This window comes from Eleginops maclovinus, chromosome 2 (assembly GCF_036324505.1).
Source record: "Eleginops maclovinus isolate JMC-PN-2008 ecotype Puerto Natales chromosome 2, JC_Emac_rtc_rv5, whole genome shotgun sequence".
In the NCBI taxonomy this organism is placed as follows: Eukaryota; Metazoa; Chordata; class Actinopteri; order Perciformes; family Eleginopidae; genus Eleginops; species Eleginops maclovinus.
The window spans coordinates 1864973-1892873 of record NC_086350.1 but is presented as its reverse complement, the minus strand read 5'-3'; the positions used below and the strand labels follow the sequence as shown (position 1 = coordinate 1892873).

Sequence of the window (27901 nt, the reverse complement as noted above, 5' to 3'; positions counted from 1 at the left end):
CAAGTACAAGATATGAGTACTTCTACTTTACTCAAGAACAAGACCTGAGTACTTCTACTTTACTCAAGAACAAGATCTGAGTACTTCTACTTTACTCAAGTACAAGACCTGAGTACTTGTACTTTTATTCAAGTACAAGATCTGAGTACTTCTACTTTTACTCAAGAACAAGATCTGAGTACTTCTACTTTTACTCAAGTACAAGACCTGAGTACTTCTACTTTACTCAAGTACAAGACCTGAGTACTTCTACTTTACTCAAGTACAAGATCTGAGTACTTCTACTTTTACTCAAATTCTGAGTACTTTTACTTTTACTGAAGTACAAGATCTGAGTACTTCTACTTTACTCAAGAACAAGATCTGAGTACTTCTACTTTACTCAAGTACAAGTCCTGATTACTTCTACTTTTACTCAAGTACAAGACCTGAGTACTTCTACTTTTACTCAAGTACAAGTCCTGATTACTTCTACTTTTACTCAAGTACAAGACCTGAGTACTTATACTTTTACTGAAGTACAAGATCTGAGTACTTCTACTTTACTCAAGTACAAGATCTGAGTACTTCTACTTTTACTCAAATTCTGAGTACTTCTACTTTTATTCAAGTACAAGATCTGAGTACTTCTACTTTTACTCAAGAACAAGATCTGAGTACTTCTACTTTTACTCAAGTACAAGTCCTGAGTACTTCTACTTTTACTCAAGTACAAGATCTGAGTACTTCTACTTTACTCAAGTACAAGACCTGAGTACTTCTACTTTTACTCAAGAACAAGATCTGAGTACTTCTACTTTTACTCAAGTACAAGTCCTGAGTACTTCTACTTTTACTCAAGTAAAAGACCTGAGTACTTCTACTTTACTCAAGTACAAGATCTGAGTACTTCTACTTTTACTCAAGTACAAGACCTGAGTACTTCTACTTTTACTCAAGTACAAGTCCTGAGTGTTTTTCTACTCAAGTATCAGATCTAAGTACTTCTCCCACCTCTGAGTATAATGTATAAAGAATACACTTTGATTTGATTACTTGTATACAAATCATGAATCAGCCTCCTTTAAAACGTCTCACAGAAAGCTTTTCTCTGATAAAATGTCAAACACCTTTAACGGTTCTGTTCGGTTTTATTTTGAAAGTCTGCCCGGATACGGATTACTTTACCGTGCGGAAGGATCACCTCTGTGTGACTCTCCGGAGGTCCTTCCTCACTTTTCCCTCTCCAGGAGCCGGCGTGGTGAACTGAAGCCCGGTCAGAAAAGGTGAGTTTGACCCGGACACTTTTCCACACGCAGCCGCTGAACGATCCGAGGATCAATGAGTGCGATTATAGTGTAAACATGAGGGGTGTTAAAGGGATCTGATCCAGGATCTGACCTATGGGTCTGCAGCCGGAGGTTAAAGCTGCACCAAACTCCATTCACTTTGTTACTCATTATATCACCTTTGAGAGTGAGTCAGGACTGGCTCTGTCATCATTTCTAGTTCAGTTTACTGTGAGTGAATGTTTGTATAACGGTTAAACACCTGTACCTGTTGCACTCCTATTAACAACGGTGTTAAAGAAGGCTCCCATTAAGAGATCTATATTACCGCTTTAAAGAGTACTCAGATCTTGTTATTCAGTAAAAGAAGTACTCAGATCTTGTTATTCAGTAAAGAAGAAGTACTCAGATCTTGTTCTTCAGTAAAAGAAGTACTCAGATCTTGTACTTGAGTAAAGTAGAAGTACTCAGGTCTTGTACTTGAGTAAAAGTAGAAGTACTCAGATCTTGTTATTCAGTAAAAGTAGAAGTACTCAGATCTTGTTATTCAGTAAAAGTGGAAGTACTCAGATCTTGTACTTGAGTAAAGTAGAAGTACTCAGGTCTTGTACTTGAGTAAAGTAGAAGTACTCAGATCTTGTTTTTGAGTAAAAGTAGAAGTACTCAGATCTTGTTCTTGAGTAAAGTAGAAGTACTCAGGTCTTGTACTTGAGTAAAGTAGAAGTACTCAGATCTTGTTTTTGAGTAAAAGTAGAAGTACTCAGGTCTTGTTCTTGAGTAAAGTAGAAGTACTCAGATCTTGTACTTGAGTAAAGTAGAAGTACTCAGATCTTGTACTTGAGTAAAGTAGAAGTACTCAGATCGTGTACTTGAGTAGAAGTACTCAGGTCTTGTACTTGAGTAAAGTAGAAGTACCAGAGTGTAGGAATACTCTGTCACAGTAAAAGTATTCTAAATGTTCCTCCAGTGAAAGTAGAAAGTACTCTCCTCTAAATGTACTTAAAGTAGCGACAGTAAAAGTAGTCATTGTCTGATTGGTCCATTTCAGAATAATATCTCTGATATGTTTTATAATGATTGATCATTAAAGTGTTCTCAGAGCTGGTAAAGGTGCAGCTAGTTTGAATGGCTTTGTATACTGCAGGGTAGCTGCTGGATTTACTGCAGGTGAACTACAGTCTGATTTAAGGGAGATTATATTTACCATCATTCATCCTAATCTGCCTAGCAACTGAAGTTAGTAAATAAATGTAGTGGAGTAAAAGTACACCAATTACCTCAGAATTGTAGTTGAGTTGAAGTATAAAGTAGCGTAACATGGAAATACTCAAGTAAAATACAAGTACCTCAAATAGTACTTGACTAAATGTACTTCGTTGCTATGCACCACTTCCTACGGTTGAAGGGAAGCTTTTAAACAGTCTCTTTTCAAAGGCCTCTAAAGAGCATCTTTGTTGATACCTTTTTCTGCTTGCCTTGTATGAAGCTAGCCTAGCTTAGCATAAAGACTGTAAACAGGGGGAAACTGCTAGCCTGGCTCTGTCCAACAACACTAACAAAGTCCAGCTTCCATTAGCGCTTTACTCTGGCTATAATGAAGGTGGAAACGTGAATTAAACAACATGCGTTTGCTCTGTATTTACCATGTGTAATGCACATTATAAAGAACTCTTTACAGTTTCACAGGCAGAGAAAATGCATGAATTTGCCAATTTCATACAGTGGGAAATGTGTACCGTTTTTAAATGGTTTTAACTACTTTGCTAACATACCTATGACAATTCAACAGAAATGTTCTTACTATTTGTAACCATGAAGAGTTGTAAAGCTTACTTATGAATATCTTAAGGGTTTAATCTGTACCCAAACCAGTGTAAAGCAATTTACACGGGGAAGCTATGTGTGCTAAGCTAAGCTATGCTAACTGACGCTGATCAGAGTGGTGTCAACGTTCAGATTGTAAACAGTCAAACACTTGGGTAATTGTTGTTGTGCATGTACCCTTCATGGTGTGTTTTGTTTCCTCAGCAGTTGAACTTGTTTGTTGTAGTTTAACTTTATTCCAGTTTCATCGTTTCTTCTGGTCCTGAACACACCTCTCCTGCAGCAGCTGTCTCCCACCAGCAAACTGTTCTCAACCTCTGACCTCTCCCTCACATTTCCCCCTGAGTTTTATTCCTGCGCTGTTTTGTCAGACAATGCATGGTGCGAAGAAGCACACCTTCATCTCCGCGCTTGCAGCTACTCTCTCTTTTTAAAACCTGTTTATCTGCAGATTATTTGTTGTCAATCAATTTTCATGAAATTGTCTGTTTATTGACTCCAAAAGTATCCTAAAATACATTTCACAGTGGTTTAGGTTGGTCTTTTACACTGAATTCTGACTTATATTGTGTATTTATATTATATATTTGATAGAGACACTTTATAGATAGATATATCTCACTTGTTATGAATAATTGACTGTTTTTGTTTATTTTAAAGCATTGTTTACTTTGAATTCATGTTTAAAGCCATGTTTACATGCTGCTGCGACAAAATAATTTCCCAAATTGGGTTCACTTAAATGAATATTATGTTATCTAAGTTAATAGTTCTCATAAAAAGCAGGAAATCTCCATATCTGAGAGGTTGAAAACAGCATTTTCTGTCATCTTTGCCTGAAAATGACTAATCTTTCTGTTGTCGCCTCAACTGTGAAGCCATGTTCAGACTCCTCAGTCACCAAGGTCAGAGGACGCGCCGCTGCCTCTCGCTTCAGCGGCGCTATGAGCACCACCGGGCCGTCATGGCCATCCGCCGCGAGGACATCAACCCCTGGGAAAGGAGGGCGCCGCTCGCCCCCAAACACGTCAAAGAGCTGACCAACGCCGGAGTCAAAGTACTGCTGCAGCCGTCCAACCGCAGAGCCATCCACGAGAAGGTGAGCGAGGACACCCGGAGGAACTGTCCTTTGACCGTGTGCTATTCACGATTACACATGTGAATGTGTGGCAGTAGAATAAGTAACATATCTTACACATACACTTCTTTATACTTCAACCATTATAGAACATTCCTACATTATTTAATATTATTTAATATATTTTAAAATGAATTAAAATATGCACTAACACACTTACCAGTTTATCAAATTTAAATATGTAATGTAGTATTTTAAATAAACGGTTCTATCTGAAGAACACCCACCTGCTGCTTCTTAAAGAGGCATGCTCTTCAAAAGATGTAAATTAATACATTTACCTAAATTATATTTCAATAATGTCTAAATGAAATTAAATATATAAATATTGGACATGGCTGCAGGAGGTACCGTAGTGCATTTTAAAATTAATTTGACACAATTGTTTTTTAATCAAAACTTTTAATATCCTATTTATTTTTATTACTGCGGCTTTATTACCACTCCCGCTGCTCGTGTGTGTTTGCAATTAGCTAATGTTTGTGTTTCCTAAATGCTGAATATAAAACTTAAGTAAATATCTTCCCTCATCACAAAACCCGTAATGTTCCCATGATGCATCACAGGCCGAGTATTTGGATTTTATTTCCTCTAGTTTTAGAAAGTAAGCGACTTTGGGCCTGCGTGCTCATTTTATTTCTCATTCTCTTTGTGTTTATCTCATTTAAATAGTTCTTGATGATGTCACAATTCCCCCTGTGGATCAAATTACCTCAGGTCTTGTTTATTTAATGTCCTAATTACAACTGTATGTCAGTGTTGGTGCTTCTTGGAGCTGTGGTAGAACATGTGCTTTCTATCCAGTACTACATGAGAGCGGGCGCCGTGGTGCAGGAGGATCTGTCCGAAGCGTCTCTGATCATCGGGGTGAAGCGGCCGCCAGAGGAGAATGTAATACCAAGGAAGACGTACGCCTTCTTCTCCCACACCATCAAGGCTCAGGAGGCCAACATGGGGCTGCTTGAGGACCTGCTGAACAAGGTGAGGCTGTCAAAAGAGCTCCTGCAGGGGTCCTGGTCCCAACACAGCAACCTCATACTGTAGAGAGGTTTGTGGTGCACTAGGACTGCAGTAATTATAGAATAGATTTACCATTAAAGACACTTTTGAAAGGCTATGATCGATTCAAAATGTAAGAAAACCAGACTTCTAGCAGCTAGTTCCTGTTTGACTCAGTTCCTGAAGCTCTCATCTGGGAAAGCCCTGCTTTGCGTAACTCCATTCCCTCATTGCATAAACCTAGTTCCTTCTGACTTTAAAGAGTCCTCTCCTGCTGATGTTCAGGTGTATATCAGTATGTAGCGTCTCTACTTTAAAGAGTCCTCTCCTGCTGATGTTCAGGTGTATATCAGCATGTAGCGTCTCTACTTTAAAGAGTCCTCTCCTGCTGATGTTCAGGTGTATATCAGTATGTAGAGTCTCTACTTTAAAGAGTCCTCTCCTGCTGATGTTCAGGTGTATATCAGTATGTAGTGTCTCTACTTTAAAGAGTCCTCTCCTGCTGATGTTCAAGTGTATATCAGTATGTAGTGTCTCTACTTTAAAGAGTCCTCTCCTGGCCTTTGCAGACCATTTACATGCACTTAAACTCCCCAAAATCCATAATTGGGCCTCTTTAAGTATGCTATTTGAATAAATGACCCCCCCGACCTTGTATTGTTGCACAGATTTATGAACTTTTTGTGTTTTTAGTGTGTGTCTATATCAGCTGACTCCTCACAGAGCAGAAGTGTCAAAATGAAAGAAGCAGCTGAGTGTTTGGGGTCGAAACACTTAGCGGCTGGTTTCTGCTAGATTCAGTTCCTGAAGAAAGGTTGTTGGGAAAATCCTGGTTTGCGTAATCGCTTTGCATCATTCCTCATTTACAAGACAACTACATTAGCATACTGGAGAGAGAGCACTGCAGGGTACTTAAGGAAATGTTGATGCAGGAACGCATGAAGCAAGGAAGAGGAGGTGGCGAGACTTAAAGTGTCAACAGGAGAGAGTTGAGAAATTGGACCACACCCCTGCTGTAACCTTGTGAGGTGACTCGACACACAGCACAGGACCAATCACAGTAGAGTATGTTAATGATGTGCTCAATGCAGACCCATAGAGACACACTCAGAGGGAGCCAAATACGAGCCTGATGCATTCATTACATGTTGATTTAACTGTCTTTATAAAGAACCAAATGGTGAAAAAAGAGCTCTGCTAATGCTGAGCAGCTGTCGGCTCACAGTTGCATAAAGAAACAGGTATTATATTATTGTGATTAGTAGGATTACGTTCTGGTGGCGCCTGCAGTGTTATACACACTTGTGTGATCCATATATTTAGAAGGACTCCAGAGCGTAGTGAATATTTCCAAAATGCACAACAGGCTTTAATATAAAGAATATTCTGCTCTAATCTGTTTCTAAAATCATAATTTGTGCCTGTGGTTAAAAACAGTTTGAAAGGGACTCTAACTCCAATGGAGTATATAACTGAAGTCAGAACAAAGTAAACATTCTTGCGTATCTGCACTCATTTTATCCTCGTCTCTTTTAAATCAACCCATTTAAAAACAAGCTAGTCTGGAGGAATTCATTTTAATTTATCACTTGAAATAAACTGAAGCTTCAAATGAACAAGACAGCCATCTGGTCCTGTCTTTAGAATAAAGTACGAAGGCTCTTTCATCATTTTACTGAAGCCAAAAATGCAGAATGTGACTCAGATCTAGTTGTTGTATCTCTGTCCATTGTTCCTTCAATAAAACCTTTCAAAATCTGCAACAAAACAAACGTTTGTCTCCTCAGGAGGTTCGTCTGATCGACTACGAGAAGATGGTGGATGCTAACGGTTTCCGGATCGTAGCGTTCGGGCAGTGGGCCGGTGTGGCAGGTATGAATATATTTCACCATCTGTATCTATTTGTTGTTGTGAAAGAGTTGTTGCAGAAGCAGCTGTTGAGAAACTGTCGCTGCAGATAAAATCAGTAGCTGATAAAGCACCAGCTGAGACGTGTAAGAATTCTACTGGAATCAACTTCAGAACTGCTCTATCAAAACCACTTCCCGCTTCTTCTTGCTCAACAACAAATTCCCTGCCACACATTGTTCTATCTTGATATTTACTTTGGATCGCGAAACTCTGTAAATGCAGCCGCTCAAGGTGCAGATAAAAAGCAACTGGATCAAACTGAGAGGCGATATTCTCTATACATCCTAACGGGACGAGAAAGGGATTCAGAGGCTTTGCTCTCGTATGCACAATAGGTAGTGCGTGGTGGTCGGCAATAAAAACCTTTCAATGCAACAAACTTAATAAAAAGTGAAAACACACTTTAAGTAGTGCAATAGACAAAGGTTATAGTGCATGGAAGTTGCAGAAATAAGAAATATATAACAGGAGATATGAAATGATAAGACTTCAGAGTTTCTGGGGATACGGTTCTTGTTTTTTCACTTATGTATTAATACCTCGCCCGTGTTGCTCTGGAATCTTTGAGGAACTCTTTGTTTTTCTTGCATGCCTCAAAGGTGAAGTAAGAATTAAAGATGTGATAAATCTCTTGGTGAATTGAAGTAAACAGAGACTGTTTTTTATTTGGGTTGTTTTTGCTACCTTGGAAGCATGTGAAGAAAACACGTTTCTGCACAAATTCAAGGTCATGCAGGGTGGATAACTGCACTGAAAAAACGAGTGTTATGTGTGTGAAGTATTCCTCAGATGAGTCCAACATAGGCATGCTGCATGAACTGCACTTGTATTTGCATACATCCAGAATTATGTGTTCCTAAATTTCGGTAAAAGAAGGTGGGATTTAATCTGTGTGAATATGTTTTTCCTCGTAGGAATGATAAACATCTTGCACGGTTTGGGGCTGCGCTTCCTGGCTCTCGGGCACCACACTCCCTTCATGGTAAGAAATCCTTCATCAGATATTTCATCCTTACACAACTGGCCTTAAAGTCAGCTTCCTGTTCCCCTCACTTCCTGTCTCTGTGCTCCTTTCACAGCACATCGGCATGGCTCATAACTACCGGAGCGTCAGCCAGGCCATCCAGGCCGTGAGGGATTGTGGGTATGAGATCTCCATGGGCCTCATGCCCAAATCCATCGGCCCTGTGACGTTCTGTTTCACCGGAACCGGGAACGTCTCCAAGGTACAGCAAGGTTAAACAAAAGTCAAAAGAATACCATTTATTAATTTTGACAAATATCTTTATTATTATTTCTTTTCATTTTAGTTTTTCTTCCAGCCAAAGACTAAACCCAAATGTAAATACCCCCCTGAAGAAGAAAAAAACACTGAAACTCAAAACCATTCAGAAATCTGTGAAAACAAATCGAACATATGTAAACATTGTGTACATTTATGTGAAGTTATTAAAAAATCTTAAAAGTAAAATACAAAGATGGTTAACGAGAAGCTTTACTATCTGATCATGTCTTGCATACTACTTCAAAAAAGTTGAATCTAGTTCCTTTCATAAGAAAATAAGAAATATCCCCCATATTTTATACACAGTATCAGGCTTCCCCTTTATTACATAGGTACATTTCTCTAAGGCCAGACAATGACAGTTTATCTGTTTGGCCACTGACTGAGTTTTCTGTGTTTTGCCAGAAGACAGATATTCATATTGTACTTGTTGTTAAGTCTTGGAATCAGGAAAAGGATACAGAGTTTTGGAGCCAGAACATCCTTCCAAAACGCTTTGATTGCTCCTGAGTCTCTCTGCAAATACATCCAGAGATTACAGAGCTGCGGCAGATCCAGCAGTGCAGCTTCTAGTGGCAACTCTAAGGCCCCATTCTGCGAAACATCTTTTGCTCAGACAGCTTTTTCTGTGAAAGGAACAAAGTCCTGGAACTTGCTACCTGATCACTTGAAATCTGCTGCTAACTTCACCACTTTAAAGAGAGCTACCAGATCCTGGTTAATCCAACAACAAACATGTTCCCATGTCTGGGTTCAACGTTTCTAATGTATGCATTATTGTATCTTGCTGTATTCTGTTCAACTCTATTTTACCTCACTGTTGTAATTTCCTAGTTCCATAAAAGCCCTTCTAGGGACGAGTGTTGCAAACTAGCATTCGTTATAAGCATACTTGCATCGGATAGCTGTTTTCAGTCTGTCAATGTATATTGTATCTGTCCCTACCAAAGAAACGATAAAAGACAAATAATAATAATTGAGCAGTCCCATAATCATCAGTGAGATATTTGACTTGATATCCTCTGCTCTTCCTGCAGGGAGCCCAGGACATCCTGAACGAGCTTCCTGTTGAATACGTTGAGCCTCACGAGCTGAAGGACGTCTCTGAAACAGAAGGTAAGACGTTCCTGCGCTTATCGCTGTCGAGCGGCTGATAACGCGTCCACGGAGGAAGTCTCAGGGCCGAGGAGTGTTCTGAGTTGGTATAACTTAAAATGACGGCAGAGCTGATTGAGGTTTTCTGTCTTCTTCTGCTGTTCCCTTTAGTGTTTACTTCCTGGGTAGATCTCACTTCTATTATTTGTCTTTTCCTCGCTCCTCGGTCTCACCGGAAGTTGATTTGTGTGCGCCTTCTTAAGGAGCGTCCCGTGGCGCCTATTTGTTCCGGAGGATCGAGGAGCGATGACTGAGGAACCACCAGACCATCCTCCGGTGAAATCCTCAGCCACTCGCCCCGCCCCCTTACTGTGTATCCGTCACTGATTGGCCACTTGCACTGATCTGATGCTTCTTAACCTGAGAGCAGTTTAGCAGCAGAGTGAAGACATGAAACTCAGGGAATCACTCCTCAGTTTCTGTATCTGAACAACAAAGTGGAGAAGATCCGTTTATTCATTTATTGGAAACCTTTTTCATGATCTCCAATTCATTATTATTCTAAACACAATAAAATGAACAGAGACGGATTTGATATCTGTCTGCAGGAACAGCTTTACCGTTTCACATTTTTGAGAATGGCTTTATCTTATTTTGAAAACGAGTTCTGATTTCATTAAATGTATTTGGGTCTACAACAAATCATACAAATGTGAACTAACAGAGGCGTCAGGTGGGGAGGGGGATTTGTGTGTGTGAATGAAATGGGAACAGAGCTGGCTGCTGTCAGACGACCCAGCTGTACCAGCGTCATCACAAACGGACGTCGCTTTATGAGAAAAGGACGTCCCATTGCTCTTAAAGCTCATTTCCTTGCTTCCTCTGTCTTTGCGTGGTTTCCTTGCGTCTCTCCGTGCATCCCTGGTGGGAGGGACTAATGCGAAGGAGAAGACGCAAGTGAGGGATGCAGGGATGCAAGTTAAGAGAAGTGGACGTACTCCCTGTCTGTCTTCCTCTGCTGTTCCTGTTAGTGTTTCCAAAAGTATTCCAAGGTTTTTTTTTCCCTTAACAAAAACCCAATGGGATTTCTCCTCTGTCAGATATGTCCCGAGTGTACGCCACCGTCCTGAGCCGCCATCACCACCTGATGAGGAAGAGCGACGGCTTCTACGACCCCATGGAGTACGAGGACCACCCGGAGCTGTACACCTCAAACTTCAGGACCAGTGTGAGTCTCTCCCTGCCCCCCCCCACCCCCCTCCTTCCTCCCCACCTGCTGCTGTCCCTCCCCCTCCTCTATTTCAGTCCAAACAGCTGCTGCCCGGCACACTGTGTGTTTACTCTTTCAGAACAAACGACACGTGGCAGGTTCCTCAGAGCTGTGACCTCATTTCACTTTGTGTTGACTTTCATCACGGGTCTGTTTGCCAGCTCAGTCCTGTTGTGGACCCGGAGATGTCGAGGACCCCAATGTTTTGTCATAGAAATGTATAGTAGGGGGCCCAAGCGCATAGAAACTGTCGGATGCTAACCTGCATATGCTGGGCAATTAGCATAATTAGCATAAGTTGCATGAATCAGCATTATAGCCTACGCAGACAATGGTTGGAGTGGTTTTGGGAGTTATTGAGGTTGCTCAGTCCAGAAAATGCCAATATTTGTCCTCTCTTTGGCTGATGTTGATGAATTTTAGCGTTAGAGGACTCTGGATCTTTTGGATTGGACAGATTACTTAACGATTTGAAAAAAAATGGTCCTCAGTAGAGGTAATCATTTTCATCTTGTGCTATCGTGGCTACAATCGGTCGCAACGCTGCTCATGGTAGTCAAAATCAGCCCACAGAGAGTACACATATGGCCACTTTCCGGTTAAATCTGCCTTTTTTGTTCCTGAAAATGTCAGAAATGTACACAGCATCCTCAAACATCCTACGGTCTAAAAATACTCTCCTACATAAAGAGCTGCAATCAAATGCGTACTCCAGTAAAAGTGAGTTCTTCTTCTTCTTCTTCTTCAGGTGGCGCCCTACACCACCTGCCTGATCAACGGTATTTACTGGGACCCCCACACCCCTCGCCTGCTCAGAAGAATTGACGCCCAGAAGCTGATCCGGCCGCTGAAGAGGTCGCCTCCGGCCACAGAGGGAGCGCCGCACCTGCCGCACAAGTAAGAGCATCCAGCTGGGCTTTTATTCTGAAAATCCCCCTCTCCGTTTGTAAAGAGTCACCTGGAGATACCCTGCAGTGTTTCACTGCTCCACTCGCCTCTGTTCCCCTCCTGTGTTATCAGGTCATTTAGAGTGTTTGCCTTCATTGAGATAAGAGGTTGGCTGTTGTCTCGTTTTAATTTGTCCTGTGCAAACGCAAGCGAGATAACAGGAGCTACTGCACACAGATACACTGCCATAAAGCTAACAATTAACCCAACATAATTAATGAGTTATTTCCACCTGGCTTTGTGCAGGGAGGACGTTGAAACAGGAATAAAAAGAAACCTTTGACACCGTTAATGCTGCTTAGAATGAGTTTTTCTAGTCCTTAAAAGTTTAATTGACCCTCAATCATTACCGAAGCACAATGGTCTCTCAGTGTTATGATTAAAGGGGCCCTATCCTGCACAGTCTATGATGTTTATAGATGACTTTTTAACAGCGCTAAACTCATGATAACCTTCTGTTTGAAGAAGAGTTTGCTAAATCAACACGTCGCCAGTGAATTCAGCTTGTTAAAGGCATTATTGTGCACTTGACACTGAAACAGGAAGCTGTTTGCAGACATTTTGATGCTAAGCTTCTTTTAAACTTCTCTTCTCTTTGACCTCTGCCAACCCTGATGTCTGACTCTGATTCTGAAACACTTCATGCTGAATAACATATAGATTAGTCCTCCGGCTGTATTTAATCATGCTTTTGTGGCAGGAGATTACAGACGTATAAAATACATACGTTTTCCTGTGAGTGTATTGTGCAGCCTTTCGTGGAATCTATATTTTCATCAGTGACAGATGAATAAATATCCCTAACCTCTCTAAATGTGGTTCCCTGACGGCTGAATGTCTGCCATAGTGAATGCACACAGTTTGAGGCTGCTGTATCTCCACAGAGGTCAGAGGTCACTCCCTATCTGGGCTCCTGTTTACACAGGGACAGTTCAGCCTGTCGCTCTGACCTCTTGAACACGTTCCCTCGTCTCTTTCTGCAGACTGCTGGCCATCTGTGACATCTCCGCCGACACCGGGGGCTCCATCGACTTCATGAACGAGTGCACCACCATCGATAAGCCTTTCTGTATGTACGACGCCGACCAGCACGTGGACCACGACAGGTAATCTGATGCCACCTCTCACTGAGCTGCAGGCTGTCAGTGACTTGAGGCTCTGCTGCAACTGGGGGAAAAAATACAGATAAATAGAATATCCAAATAAATTAATATTAATTTATAAACATTAAAGTGAAAGTTAAAAAAATGAAATGGAATAATTATATTTATAGAAAAATAAATTGAACATAAAAAAGTAAAATATCCACAAAAAGAAATCATTTAAAAAAACATAAAATAAAATGTAAAGATTTATATGAACAGGAAATGATAGTTAAACATAGATGAAGATATCTCTATAAACCTCAAATAAAAAAATAGAATATCCATAAAAATATATATAATATTACAGTTTAATTTAAAGTACAATTAAAATAGAAAAATAAATACATTTATATAAACTAAAGAAGTTTAAAGAAAATGTTCCAGAAAAGTTAGAATAAAATTGAATAAAGTAAATTTATATAGACAGTAAAGTTTCAGTGAAATCTGCATAAGAATACAACATATATAAAAATATTTGAAACAACTACAAGAACAATGTGCAACACAAAGATGAAATAAAATAAAGACTTTTGAATATAAATAAATAAGAAATAAAAAACGGAATCTAAATAAACATCTGAAGTTAGAGTAAAATATGCACTTTCTACAACATGTTACTTATAATTAATACAGCTGTGGTTTATGGTAATAAGGTACTGATGCTGAATCTCAGTTGTAAAGGATTGACGCTCCTTGTCCCGCAGTGTGGAAGGGAACGGGATTCTGATGTGCTCCATCGATAACCTCCCCGCTCAGCTCCCCATCGGAGCCACGGAGTACTTCGGAGACCGACTCTTCCCGTACCTGTGGGAGATGGTAAGGTGTCCTGGGTGTTTGGTGAGGAGGGTAAAGGTTTCTGTTTGTGTCCGTCCTCTGGTTGAGTTTGCTCTGGGAGACAGCGCTGCAGCAGGTGTCAGGCGGGGAATGGAGACGGATTTTAAATGTGGTGTTGTGTCATCATCAGCTGCCATCAGACGCCACCCGCCCGCTGGACGAGGAAGACTTCAGCCCGCAAGTCAGAGACGTAAGTCATGTTTACTCTCCCTATTAATTGATAAGAGCACATTTTATTACACATGTTGAAATTCAACTTGAGAATTAAGAGGTAGGTAGGGCAAGATGTAGATGTTTGTATGGGTTAATTTAACACTTTAATAATACGCTCAATAGTCACCTGATAAACTTAAAGAGTCTATAGTAAGTAACATCTATTCCAGCTGACGACAGCCTCTGTGCTGCATGAATAAAACCCTTAAATTATCTAAATAAAAATGCAATTAAATGTAAAGAATCAAAATAAAAATACAGAAAATAAAAATAAAATGTATAATAATTATTATAAAAAATAACATATCAATAATAATGGTGTAAAACAAATTCAAGATAAAATAAAGACAACAATAAATATCAGAGAAGACAAATGATAATGGAACATAAGGGAAATAGAAAAACACAAAACAAATAAATATATTTAAATTAAATAAATCACAAAAAAAGCAATTGTTTAAAAGTGTGTTTTAAGAAGTGGTTTTAATAAAGGTAAAAAAATAAACCTTTGGACATTTATTCTGTATCCTATTCTTAAAAATATACACGTCCGTAGGAGTATTGCTTTAAATACAGCCAAGAAATATGAATGCCTTTTATTCTTCCTCAATTACCTACCGCCTTTATTTATGACAAACCCTTGATTGAAAATACTAATATTTTATGTAATTCTTTTGCACCTAAAGGCCGTCATCACCTCAAACGGAGTCCTCACCCCGAAGTTTGAATACATAAACAATCTACGAGAACGAAGGTAAGACTCATTTCACACTGAGACCGTCGGTATGTTATAGAGTAAGTGTATATGGTGTGTTTTTGTAAAATATATAGCATGTGTTATAGTGTGTATACTGTATTTCTGTCTAAAAATGACTGCTCTATTGAGTTAATGCAACCAATGTATGGATGATGTTCTGATGTAAAGCTAGGTAATATTTCTGCTATAGTCTTTCTGCTGTTCTCCCTCTCTGACTAACCTCCTTTAGCGTCCTGCAGCCTCTCTGGTGCCGCTCTGCGAACCTGCCTCTGCACTAACACCTTGCATGACTAGCGTGCTAGTGCTAACCAACGTCAGGCGGTGGACCCTTTGCTATCGAGCGGTAGAAACCCTCTTTTCTTCTCACAAAAAAACCCCAAAAAGTCAGATGAGAAGATGACGATCTGTTGGTTTTATGTGGAGCGATTAGCCTAGCTTAGCACAATGACTGGAAGCGGGGGGAAACTGCTAGCATCTTTCCATTAAAAGAGAACAAAAATCCACCTTCTCTCAATCGTAAAGCTCTTTTGAGCCATGGAGAAATAAGGAGTTTCTGACAGTTTGTATGACTAAAGAAGACAACAGTTGGACCACGATTTAGCAAATAGCTTTAAAGTCACACTCATTGGCAGTTAAATCTATATCACGTATAATAGTTATACGATTTTCCCCGTAAAATGTGAAGCCAGGAAACAATATTTCTGTTTGTCAAAAACTGTATAATTTACTCTAAAAATATTAAATATATAAAACATGTCATTCAATACTTCATCCAAGTAGTTATGCAACAACCTCACCAATATCCAAGTTATTGTGTACCTTCATTCGGCCACTTTTAGAGCTAATGCTAGCTGCTTTCTTTGGACAAGATTTGGCAGGACACACTGTAATCTCTTTTCCACAATTTTATTTTAAAGCTATTGTATTTTTGTGTTGTATTATTTAATGAGCCACAACAGTATAAATACATATGGATTGTTTAGTATCTAAATACAAATACAGATGTGCTTTTCCATGGACTTGTTCTGAACCAGTGTGGCATGAAAAGTGGAATTAGCAATTCAAATTAGAAAATCTTATTCGTCCCACAGAGAGGAAAGTGTTTCAGAAAAGGTATAGATAGATATTGAAAAATACATACATAAAACAATAGGATATTAAGCTAACCATCACCGTTTCAGTCACTAAAAAATTTGAAATTTAACAGCTTTGGTTCATCCACACACTTGCTAGCATGACTGTGCACTCTTACTGTTATTCCTTTAGCATCGTTAGCTTTCTAGATTACAAATGTTACGTCTCATTAGCGACCCGATTTGTGTTTTAGGGTTCAGTTAATCAGAAAACAAATACTGAGACCCTTTATTATATTACAAAGCTCCTTCAAGGTGGCTTTCATTCGTCTGGATGATACAATTTGACTGGTAATTACTTTTAATAGGAGCTAGGCTAGCCGTTTTCCCATGTTTTGTGCTAAGCTAGGCTAGGCTAAACACTGCACCGGACGCTCAGACATGAAACTGATCTTCTCTTCTGACTTTTTACAAAACAGGAGGCTTATTGTTGTTCATCTGCATGTCCATCATTTTCTTGACACCCTCATCATCTTTCTGTTTCCTAGTCATTTATACATGTTTTTTAATCTGCTTTGATTAATTTCTCACACACTTAGCATCCTTTACCTCTTAGATTCAACCACTGCTGCTCTTAAGAGATATTTAAATGAGCTTCTCAAATCTTCTTGGAGTCCCTAACCTTTAAAAATGTTTGGTTATTCAGATTACGATCTCTCATATTTAATGCAGATTTATCCTCGAGACTCATATTTAGGGCGCCTCTAAGACGTTTCTCCTCCTAATTGATCTTAAGTATTATTTTTTCCAGACAAGCCATGCTACAGATCTTAATCCTCCTGATGAGTTTGGCTCCTTTAAGATATGTAAAGTGAGGGAGGGATCCTCCTGAGGGCACGTCTGCCTTTTCTTCTTTTTTAATTAAGAAGCCGAGGCTTGGCTGCCGCTCGGACCTCATGTCGGACCTCATGCCCGTCGTGTCCAATTAGCGCGCCGCTAACGAGTCCGGGGGTCTGACCCCTGTGGGGGAGGCCCGGGCTGGTTGGTGCGTTTGGCTGGTGGGATATTAATGCCACAGGTCACTCGGGTTGATGCCTTCATTATGGTGTTATTGTTGTTATGGTGTGAGGATAATCCAGCGTGCAGAATCACAGACTTTTAAAGTGAGTCCGGTTGTTTGGAGAAAACGTCTCGGTGTAATTAAAGGGAGAGCTGCTGGTCATTTAATCTCACTGCCGTCACATATGTGCTTTTTGACAGTGGAAGACAGGCCAGGTTCAATTATATAGAACAGTAACATACAGCAAATATACAATTCAACATGCTTGGAGGGAAAGTGCAAAAGAGACGCCACAAAAACATTTTAATATGCGGAAAAAAGACAATTAAAACAAGCAAAAATATATAAATTCCAAAAATGAAAGTTATATAATTGTTTAATAAAAGGGTGCTTTAAGGGTTTATTTAAAATAGCAATACAATAATAAATAATAAAATACTAACAAGACTTTTAATATGTATTTGAATAATATATATTTATATTTTTTATCTTATTATTATTGTTATTTATTTTTGTATTATTAATATTTAAGTGCAATGTAAATAGATATTTGAATTACTAAGCATTCAAATAAATACGTATGTCAATTTTGCACATTATGATTCATGTATATAAATATAAATCGGTATATATTATGTATTCACGTACATCCACACCTGGTTTACGGTGATTTTATGTGTGAAAAACCATTTATTTCAGATTACTTTTCTCGTGTTTCTACTTTTTATGTATTTATTTCCTCCCCTCTTCTATCCCGTTTTTTCCTCCTCTTCCTCTCGTGCATCAGGCCTCATCTTCATCATTTTGTTTGTTTAGTTAACCATATTTTCATCTTACTATATTTCCTAACAGAAATGTTAAACAGATCATTTAAATTAAATCATGGCTTTCTTTGTGGTGTTTCCATCGTCGTTGTTCGTCCAAATGTATTAAATGTGTATGTTTTGGAGGTTAAAGCAAAAGCTTTGTAAATCAATCACATTCCTCCATGGTGAACACAATTCTTCAATCATCAAATTCAGAACTGGTGCAGAAAGTCTAATTTATCCAAAATGATCCAGTTTGTACGATGTGTGTCTGAGTGTGTGTGTTTGATGTCCTGCAGAGAGAAAGCTCAGATCATGAAGAAGACCGGGATGAGGCGGGTTCTGCTGCTCGGCTCTGGATACGTCTCCGGACCCGTGGTGGAGTATTTGACCCGTGATAAGACCACTCAGGTCACTGTGGGTGGGTTCCTCTTAACAGCAGTAATATTCTGAATTATTCTTATTGTAAATATACAAAACACATTTTAAAAAAAAGTTTTTTAAATGTTTGAAAAAATGGGAAAAATACTGGAAATTATGTGGAAAAAAGTCCTAAAAATATCTGAAAACAAGATATGAAAAATGGTCAGAAAATATATTTGTTTAAAGTAATTAAGGGGACAAATCTCCAAAGGAACCTGACGGACCATTTTCTGAAATAATGGACTAAAAAAGCAATCCTATCACAACCTCAACCAACCACATTAAAAAACACATTAAAATGCTATAAAAATAACAGGAAAAAATCCCTAAAATGTGACTAATTAGGAAAGTTATGTAAAAAAGGCTCCTTAAAATATGTTCACATAATTGTGTAATGAGTGCAAAAGGTTTTATGAAAGACGATGCAAACAGTGTCTAACTTCTCAGTTGCTGCCCCCTCCCTATGGAATTCGCTTCCCTCCCACCTCGAAGTCTCCCCAAACCTCTCTTCTTTCAAATCTGCACTAAAAACACACCTTTTTGCACTAGCCTTCACCCCCTAACTCCCACCTTCTTCTTCTTGTTGTGACCTCTGTTTTGTTTTGAACCCTAGTATAGATGAATAAATGATCTGTTTGCATAGTTCTGATAGGGCACTGTGTAAAGCGTCTTTGAGTACCGTAAAGAGCGCTATATAAATGGGATTTATTATTATTATTAACTTTGGAAAGGAAATGTCCAATAAGATAGAATATTAGCTCGTCCACTGACTGTTTTCATGGTTCATCTCTCAGCGTCGATGATGCTGCGGCAGGCGGAGGAGCTGGCAGAGAAATATCCCAACACCATCCCCGTCATGCTGGACGCCGGCAGCCAGGAGGGACACCTGGACTCCCTGGTCAAAGACCACGACCTGGTCATCAGGTACTGACTCCTATCCCCTCTCGAAGGCACGTTGCCATCAGGGCTCTGAGGGGTTACTTTAAAGAGCCATGTCTCTCCTCTCTCCTCAGCATGCTGCCGTACTCTCTCCACCCGCTCATCGCCAAACACTGCATCAAGAGGAAGGTGAACATGGTGACAGCCAGCTACCTGAGCCCCGCCATGAAGGAGCTGGCGAGCAGGTGAGGAAACGGGAGACATTTATTAAGAAACTACACAGTACATAAGATGCACTCTTCCCACTCCCAAGAACAGTCGGGGACTAAGAAAAGTCAAGTCTAGCAGTTTTTTTTAATGTCCTCGGACGTAAGAACAAGGCCAACATAACAACCAAAGCTTCTAGACATAGCACATGAGCTACATGGACTCAGGAAGGAAAACCAAAGGGCTTCTTACTCTTGCTACTGCTAATTCTAACTCAAAATGATGATGAATTACTGACTGAATATTTGATTTGAAGCGAGGGAGCATCTTTAAAGACAAATAGATGTGTTACTTTGCTGTAGTGTACCAGGGTAAGCTTGGAGCAATTACAATAAAAACGGTGACAGAAAACTAGTGAAAATGAAACGATGAAAACAAAACAGAAGTTTGGTAAAGAAAATGGTGTGTGTGTGTGTGTGTGTGTGTGTGTGTGTGTGTGTGTGTGTGTGTGTGTGTGTGTGTGTGTGTGTGTGTGTGTGTGTGTGTGTGTGTGTGTGTGTGTGTGTGTGTGTGTGTGTGTGTGTGTGTGTGTGTGTGTGTGTGTGTCAGTGCGGAGGAGGCGGGCATCACCATCGTGAACGAGATGGGTCTGGACCCCGGCATCGATCACATGTTGGCCATGGAGTGTATCGACAAGGCTAAAGCGGACGGCTGCACGGTGAGTCAACACACACACACACACACACACACACACACACACACACACGACTGCTTGTTTGAACACATGCAGACAGAGGCTTCCTGGTTGCAAATAGATCCGTTTAACACACTGACGGTCCACATTGTTCACACCGCTTAATTTCTGTCAGACTTTTAAGATGTCCGACCGCGTTGCCGTATAAAAGATGGTTGATTGGAGTGTGTCTTAGTGAAAAAAATACAGGGAAGAACCACAATAGTAAATCCATTATCCACGAGCGCTTTTAAAATATAAATATTCGATTCCCCAAAGAACTTCCCTGCTGTCGTTGCTAATAATTTCCCCCAAGATGCTATGGTTTCTAACATTAAGATGAATCCCCGGCGGCACATTCAACGTTAAACTTGTAGTTCTTATTCATTGGATTATATATGTTTTGAAACTACAAAATGTCCCTTTCCCTTTTTTTCCATTCATTTATTAATGTTTTTGTACAATAACTGTTTCCCTTCTGTTGTAATGGGTTATATTTCTGTGTCACCGGTTAGTTGTGCTCACTTAGACACGTTCCAATCCACCGTCTTCAGACGGTTTAAAGACGATAAGCTGATCAGTAAATGACGGGAAATCATATTTAATGTCGTCTGTCAGGTGGAGTCGTACAGCTCGTTCTGCGGCGGTCTCCCAGCTCCCGAGTGTTCGGACAATCCTCTCCGCTACAAGTTCAGCTGGAGTCCGTACGGCGTGCTGCTCAACACCATCAGCCCCGCCATCTTCCTGCAGGACAACGAGGTGCGGAGAATCAGAGCACCAGAGGTTACTAATGTGTGTGTTTAACCACAGAGACACTGAACTGTGTGTGTGTGTGTGTGTGTGTGTGTGTGTGTGTGTGTGTGTGTGTGTGTGTGTGTGTGTGTGTGTGTGTGTGTGTGTGTGTGTGTGTGTGTGTGTGTGTGTGTGTGTGTGTGTGTGTGTGTGTGTGTGTCCAGGTGGTGGAGATCCCGGCCGGCGGCTCTCTGATGGAGTCCAGCACCTCCATGGATTTCTTCCCGGGTTTCAACCTGGAGGGATTCCCCAACCGAGACAGCACCAAGTACGCCGAGCCGTACGGCATCCAGACGGCACACACACTGATCAGAGGGACACTGCGCTTCAAGGTGCACACACACACACACACACACACACACACACACACACATTCTTATCTTGTTTCCCCCGACCAGTGTGTGTAGTTTCTGGTGTCCCTGTAAATGAGTGTCTGTCTGTCCCACAGGGCTTCACCAAGGCCATGAGTGGGTTTGTGAAGCTGGGTCTGATCAACAGCGAGCCGTGCCCCGTCCTGCTGCCCACCTCCCCCCCTGTTTCCTGGGTAAGAAGCCTCTGAGGATCCTCTAAAACAAGCACTCCATGCTTCTCACTGTCGGGAGTGTGTTCTTCTGGAGAGTATTACTTTCAATAGCTGCTCGTTTATCCGAAAGATGCAAAGAGAAACATGTTGCCTTGGATCCTGAAGGCATTTCTAAAGTGTCAGATCTTTGTGTGTAAATAGAGAAGGAGGAGGAGGCAGTCAAGGAGATGAGGATCAGATTCAGAGAAGGAGCTAACGAGGAGCTTTAGAGTACATACTAGGAGCTTCATGTTTAACATACGGATCAGGAGCTAAAAGAGCTAGGAAACAAGCTAGGTGCTTTAAATTATTTCTAGGAGATAACAAGAATGCTAACGGGCTAGGAGACAAGCTAGGAAACACAATTTAGCTTTAGGAAAGAGAATAGGAGACAAGGATGAGCTTTAGGAGACAAACAAGGACCTAAAATGAAGCTAGGAGACAAACTACGCAAGACAAATTAGCTTTAGGAAACAGACAAGGAGCTAGGAAACAGTAGGAGCGGACAAGGAGTTTTGGGAGACAAATTATGATCTAATAAATAGCTTAGAGAACAGACTGTGACCTAAGAAGGATATAGAGAAGAGCTAAAAGGTGCCATGTAATACAGATTAGCAGCTTAAAAAGAATTAGGAAGCAACCTAGGAGACACAGATGAGGTTCAGGAGACACTAGAAGACAGAGTGGGCTTTAAGAAAATAGCTTTTTTTTTCAACTAGGAGCTAGAAGACATGATAGGAGCTTAGGAAGAGTTTTAGGAGATAAAGAGGCTAAGAGGAGCCAGGAGACAAAGAAGGAGCAAATTAGAAGCTTTAGGAGACAGATTAGGAGCTGAAAAGGAGTTTTATGAAACCAACTAAGAGTGAAAAATGAGTGAGGAAACAGAATAGGAGCTAAAGAGGAGCAATGAGACTAAATAGGAGCAAAGATCAGTTTGAAGAGACGGACGAGGAGGCCAACAGGAGCTAGGAGACACGTTTTAAGAGAAAGACAAGGAGCTAGGAGACACCAATGAGCTTTAGGAAACAGAATAGGAGCTTAGAAGGAGACAAACCTTTAGCTTAAAACAAACTTTGAGCTAAGAACGATATCGAGAAGAGCTTCAACAGAAGACAGACTAGGAGCCTAAAAGGAGCTAGGAGACAAACAAGGAGACACAGATGAGCTTGAGGAGACAGACCAGAAGCTGAACAACACTTTCAGGATTGAGACATTTTAAGTATAAGAGGTAAAAACATGTAAGGAGACACTGATCTGTCCTCCCTGCAGAAAGAGCTCCTCTGTAAGCAGATGGGATTGTCCTCCTCTGTCTCCGACGAAGCCTTCGAGGAAGCCGTGTACGAACGCATCGGGAAAGACGACTTCGCCATGGAAACGCTGAGATGGTGAGAGTCTGAAAACACTATTCGGGATTCACACTTTATGAACTGTTTGACGTCCAAGTACAGAAGATAGGAGGAGAGACTCGGGAGGTCCAGTACACCTAAAATGAAGATCAAATCTGAAAAAAATCCCCTTAAAAAACAACAAAGTGTTAACCTTGAAAAACACAGAATAGCTCTAAACTGTTAGAGCTGAAGTGTTCCTAACCTACATGAATAAAATAACTACACAACGAGCCCTTTACCTTATAAATACATGTTCTACAACGTATATTTAATATGCTTTGACAGTCACACCAACACATTTAGTAACGGTACATTCACCGTGCTTCCAATTATGAAAAACACATTGAATTTTTTACGTAAACATCTCCGTATTTTGCACTTTCGACTCCACTGCGTTCATTTTAAAGCAGTAGTTGCTTGCTACCTTGCAGATTAGCATTATTGATATAAATGACATATCAGAAACTCCCACACACACGGGGATTTTAGCCCTTGCAGACCATTTACATGCACTAAAACCAATATAAGGGAAATCCCCCCCAAAAAACAGAATATTGCTGATCAAACTACAGATCTATAAAATATAAACCAGCACATTAACACAACCATTGAATGTAAATGATTCTTCATTTAGCAGAATACATACTTGTACTTTTGGTTTATAATGCAGGACGTTCACCTGTAACTGAGTATCTTTACGTTGTGGTTCTGCTGAGTTCTTCTTCCACCTCTGAATCGACGCCCGGCTGTGCAGAATCACATTTAATCACAATTGAGGAGACAAAACAATGTTGTGTAACCTCGGGTCCAGAGTGCTCACAATACGATGAGTTGGGAACATCTACAAGGTTCATTGCCACACAAAGTACTCCAACTGTGAAGCACCGTGAGGCCTTTCCTGAAAGCAGCATTTCTCTCTGACGTCTGCCGCGCTTCAAAGTTAACGTGGCCGCTCCAGAACAAGGCTGAGGTTGCTCCTCTTCTGCACACTTCCCCTCCGTAATGAGGAGGCGTGAAGTGGTGTAGCGCGCCACCTCTTCAATTAAAATCAACTTTTTCCCAAGGCTCCGTGCCGCCATTGTTCTGCCGCCACTCGCTCCGAAGCAAAGAGGGCCGCGGTGGCATTGAAACGTACATTCCTCCGATGGTAAAAGTGAACTGTTGAAAATACTCTGCAGTTAAAAGGGTAAAAGCCAAAGCGCTTGCAGCTCAAATTGAATGACTTGTTGTTCATTTATTCAATTCACCAGCAAAGCAGCGACAAAAAGCAACTGCTCATCTCTTTAGATTTAGCCAAGGATGTGTGGGCCGCCGCGGAGTAATTTTCTTTGAGAGCTTTTTAAACGGCGCTGTGAAGGTTACTCTTTTGTGAGGAAAAGTCTTGTTTTTGTTCAGGTTTGGGATGCTGAGCGAAGAGTCGGTGCTTCACGCCGACAGTGTGCTGGCTGCCCTGGCAAAACATCTGGAAGGCAAACTCTCCTTCGGTGAGACACAAGCTCAGTTTACCTCCCAGAATCACAACAACACAAGCACCAAGTGATTTAATTTCAAGCTGTGTGAACCTGGAGATGTTGAGGACCCCAAAGTTTTATGATAGGAATGTATCGTATGGGTCCCCAGCACATATAAACTGCCGGGTGCTAACTGGCATGTGTTTGGCAAGTAGCGTGAATTCACATAAGTAGCATGAATTAGCAACACTTTTGGAGGGTATTGAGGATGCTGAATCCATTTCTGACATTTTCACCAGAAAGTGGCCATATTTGTACTCTTGATGGTCTGATTTTTGACCAGATGGACATTATTACCTCAACTGTGGATCATTTAGTTAAAAAAAGAAAAAGAAAAAAAAGCAATATGATGATCCAGAGTCGTCTAAAACTTCAAAATCGACCAACAAATTATTAAAATGAGCCTTTAGGGAGTACGAATATGGCTTCTTTCTCATTAAAACTGCCATTTTAGATCCTGAGAATGTCAGAAATGGACCCAGCATCCTCAATAACCCCCAAAACCACTCCAGAATTGTCCAAATCAGTCAAGCCATTATTTTACGCTTGTCCGCATAAGCTATAATGCTAATTAATGCAACTTATGCTAATTATGCTAATTTCCCAACATGTGAAGTTAGCGTACAGCAGGTTCTATGTGCTGGGGACCCCTACTATACATCCCTAAGATAAAACGTTGTGGTGATCAACATTTCCAGGTTCACAACAGGACTCTGAGCTGGTCCTTTCACTAAAATGTGATATTCATAACATTTTAATGGCTTCTCCTCTTCTCCCTCTTGCTTAGCTGAGGGCGAGCGGGACATGATCGTCATGAGGAACGATATCGGGCTTCGCCACCCGACCGGCGAGCTGGAGACCAAACACATCAGCCTGGTGGTGTACGGCACCCCCAACGGCTTCTCCGCCATGGCCAAGACCGTAGGATACCCAGCAGCCATTGCAGCTCGCATGGTCCTTGATGGTGAGTTTGTGAAGCTAATGCTCGCATCATGCGTAAAGGACTAGCTAACCCTTAGTATGTCAAGTTACACATTGGAGCTATTGTTGGCTAACCCTTTTATTATGTGACGCTAACCGTTGTTTGTTTTATCCACTGTATATGGTCTGTCAGTTTGAGAAGTTGGTGATAGTTTGTCTTGTAAATCTGAGAAGCTAATGTTAGTTAGCATTAGTCCTGGTAGTGAATGTAGGATTAGGTTGTCATTTTATGAAGCTAACATTAGTTTGGCTTGTTAATCTGGGAAGCTAATTTTGGCTAGTCCTTTTAGTGTTTCAAGCTAACATTAGTTGGTGTGATAGCTTGTTAAATGCATACCTTGTCAGTTTGTAAAGCTAACATCAGTTTATTCTTTCAATCTGTGAAGCTAATGTTAGCTGGTCCTTTTAGTCTCAGAAGCTAATGCTGCTTTGTCTTGTCAGTCTTTTGTTAGCTGGTCCTTTTAGTGAGGCTTATGTACATTTTTATTTTCTATGAAGCCCCTTTTAACGTACGTTTTTCTGTGTCTACTGTTGGTGTTATTTTTGGTCTGGTTTGTGCACCAAACCACAGGAACAATGCTAAAGACATACATTAGTGTCCTTAATATTGAACCTGCGTTTTCTCTCTGCAGGTGAAATCAGTACGAAGGGTCTCGTGGTTCCGATGACGAAGGAAATCTACGAGCCGGCGCTGGCCCGACTGAAGGAGGAAGGTCTTCACTTCATGTTCAAGAGCGACCTTCAGGAGTAGAGCCCATCTTTAATCACTATACTGTCCAGCATACATAAGGTCCACACGCTACCCGCTGCCTTTTCACCACCTTCATCTAAACTGGATCAGACTCTGCTAATTAGATTTTAACTCACCTGCCAGGCGATGACAAAGTAAATATGATTCATGGAGTTTTGGGGGAATATGTGAACGGTTAAAAGGGGGGAAAAAGCCAAAGTTTAAACTCCCTAAAGTTATTATTTATTGTGTTGAAGTTCAATTTAGGGACATTTAAATGTAGGTTTTAGGTCAAAAAGCTCATCGAAAGGCAGCAGGTGTCGGCTGTTTCATAAAATAAAAGCTCTTCTGTGAAGATCCTTAAATGTTGACTGATCAAACACTATTTTAGGCATTAACGCACACTTTCATCAGGTAAAACTACTGCCTTCCATCATAAATCTGCTTTTATTTGCAGTCTCTTTTACTTCCTAGAAATCCTCATGGATGATGAACTGTTCCATGTTTTAAACCGTCCTTTTTTCCCCTCCACGATTTCCAACAGCATCTGCTTTCTGCATTTATTTAAAACCCATTAAAACCCAGCTCTGCACTCACCTTCAAACTGTGAAGTGTGTCCTTAGTTTGACTCTGGACACACAAGTTGTAAAAATCCAACCGTCCAACATGAAAACGTTGAATAATATTAACGCTGCTAGTGATTACTTCAGCTTGTTTTGTACAGGATCATCAGTCAATACTGTTTCTTTAGAGAACCAGAATCTGTGTTTTGTTCTGCTCATGTGTGATACAGTATGTATGCAACTGAAATACATAACGGTAATACAAGTTAAGGTTTTACGCGAGAGGATCCGGGCCTGGCGTGCATTTTATTTTCAGATCTTTGGAATTGTGAGAAAAATATATCATTCTTTTTTCTGAAAATCTCAGAATTCTGACTTTTTGCATAAAGACTATTTAACAGTCAGATCTCAAAAGAAAATTCACATGTTGACCTGAAAAGAGGATCCTTTTCTTTTACAGATCTGATCAAAAGGGAACCATTGTTTGTTCTGAGCAAAAAGTCCTAATTGTGAGAAAAACATATCATTATTCTTTCAGAAAATCTCAGAATTGACTATTTTTCCTCAGAATTCAGAGTTTTTGATGCTCTTTAAAATAGTCAGGTGTGGCGTTAATGCTCTTCCGTAAACACTCGATTAGCGTTGCAACCCAAAAAATGTACAATTCTGACTGATTTACAAGGAAGTGTCTTGTTTGAAATCATACAGAGAACTGCGCTGCTGTTAACTTTGTAGGAGACATTTTAAATTTCAATCATGAGATTATTTTTGGAAAATCTATTCGCAGATCTTGATGTATGTTATCTGAAAAAGATATTAATCTGAGCTCTGTAAATGTGTATTAACTCATGTATTGGGTCACTCTGATCAGTAACAGCGACTCAGGTGGACATTTTGGTTGGTTTTAAAGAGTGCTTTTATTTTTTGTGAAGTTTTCCAAGACGGAATATTTATTGTCTGCAACCTCAGCAATATTTATTGATTAGTTTTGTTGGGCATGATGTGGTCAATGGTTTGTAGAATGCTTTAAATGGTTAAAAAACAAAGAGTTATTTTATACACACCTGAGATGTATTTTTTAAAATAGTATATCCTGATTATAGACTCTGGGACTTTTTAAAGTGCAGATTTAAAAAAGGAGTATTTCAGTTTAACAGTTTCACAAATGCAGATAAGTGTACGAGTATTGCTTTGATTTACCTCGCGGTGAAACACGCTTTTATTGTTGTTAATATTTCATTTGACGTTCATGATTACAAGAAAGCACATTTGTTTGTAACCGCTTGTTTTGGTAGAAGATTTTTTTGCTTAATGAAAATGTGATCATGGTTACAAGAATAAAAGTCTTTCTGTTCTTTGATTATTGGAAAATGGAAAGTGGGAGTTATTAACTGCAAATGTATCTCATCCATCCTTTAAGGCGCAAATGTATTCATCTCATCCATCCCTTTAAGGCACACTAAAGTTGTCAATGCAATTTAAGCATTTAATAACTCGCTTTTTAAA

General features: G+C 40.2%; 1 protein-coding gene across 1 annotated transcript; it reads left to right on the top strand.

Annotated features, from left to right (window-relative positions):
• Positions 1 to 1173: 1173 nt before the first annotated feature.
• Positions 1174 to 27755, top strand: aass (aminoadipate-semialdehyde synthase). The gene is made up of 24 exons (XM_063908067.1): positions 1174 to 1265; positions 3971 to 4191; positions 5035 to 5211; positions 7017 to 7101; positions 8055 to 8122; positions 8220 to 8366; positions 9463 to 9541; positions 10621 to 10748; positions 11539 to 11687; positions 12722 to 12844; positions 13588 to 13699; positions 13848 to 13907; positions 14617 to 14684; positions 17926 to 18047; positions 18844 to 18973; positions 19063 to 19173; positions 19745 to 19853; positions 20487 to 20627; positions 20825 to 20992; positions 21109 to 21204; positions 22492 to 22607; positions 24006 to 24094; positions 24909 to 25085; positions 25735 to 27755. Exons 2-24 carry the CDS (start codon positions 3973 to 3975, stop codon positions 25851 to 25853), a joined length of 2793 nt encoding a protein of 930 aa, XP_063764137.1. The 5' UTR covers positions 1174 to 1265; positions 3971 to 3972; the 3' UTR covers positions 25854 to 27755.
• Positions 27756 to 27901: the final 146 nt, after the last annotated feature.

Coding starts and splice junctions, on each gene's coding strand:
- aass (XM_063908067.1), top strand. CDS start 3,973: ATGTTCAGACTCCTCAGTCACCAAGGTCAGAGGACGCGCCGCTGCCTC. Junction 11,688..12,721: donor GCGCCGCACCTGCCGCACAA/GTAAGAGCATCC, acceptor CTCTTTCTGCAG/ACTGCTGGCCATCTGTGACA. Junction 19,854..20,486: donor CTAAAGCGGACGGCTGCACG/GTGAGTCAACAC, acceptor GTCGTCTGTCAG/GTGGAGTCGTACAGCTCGTT.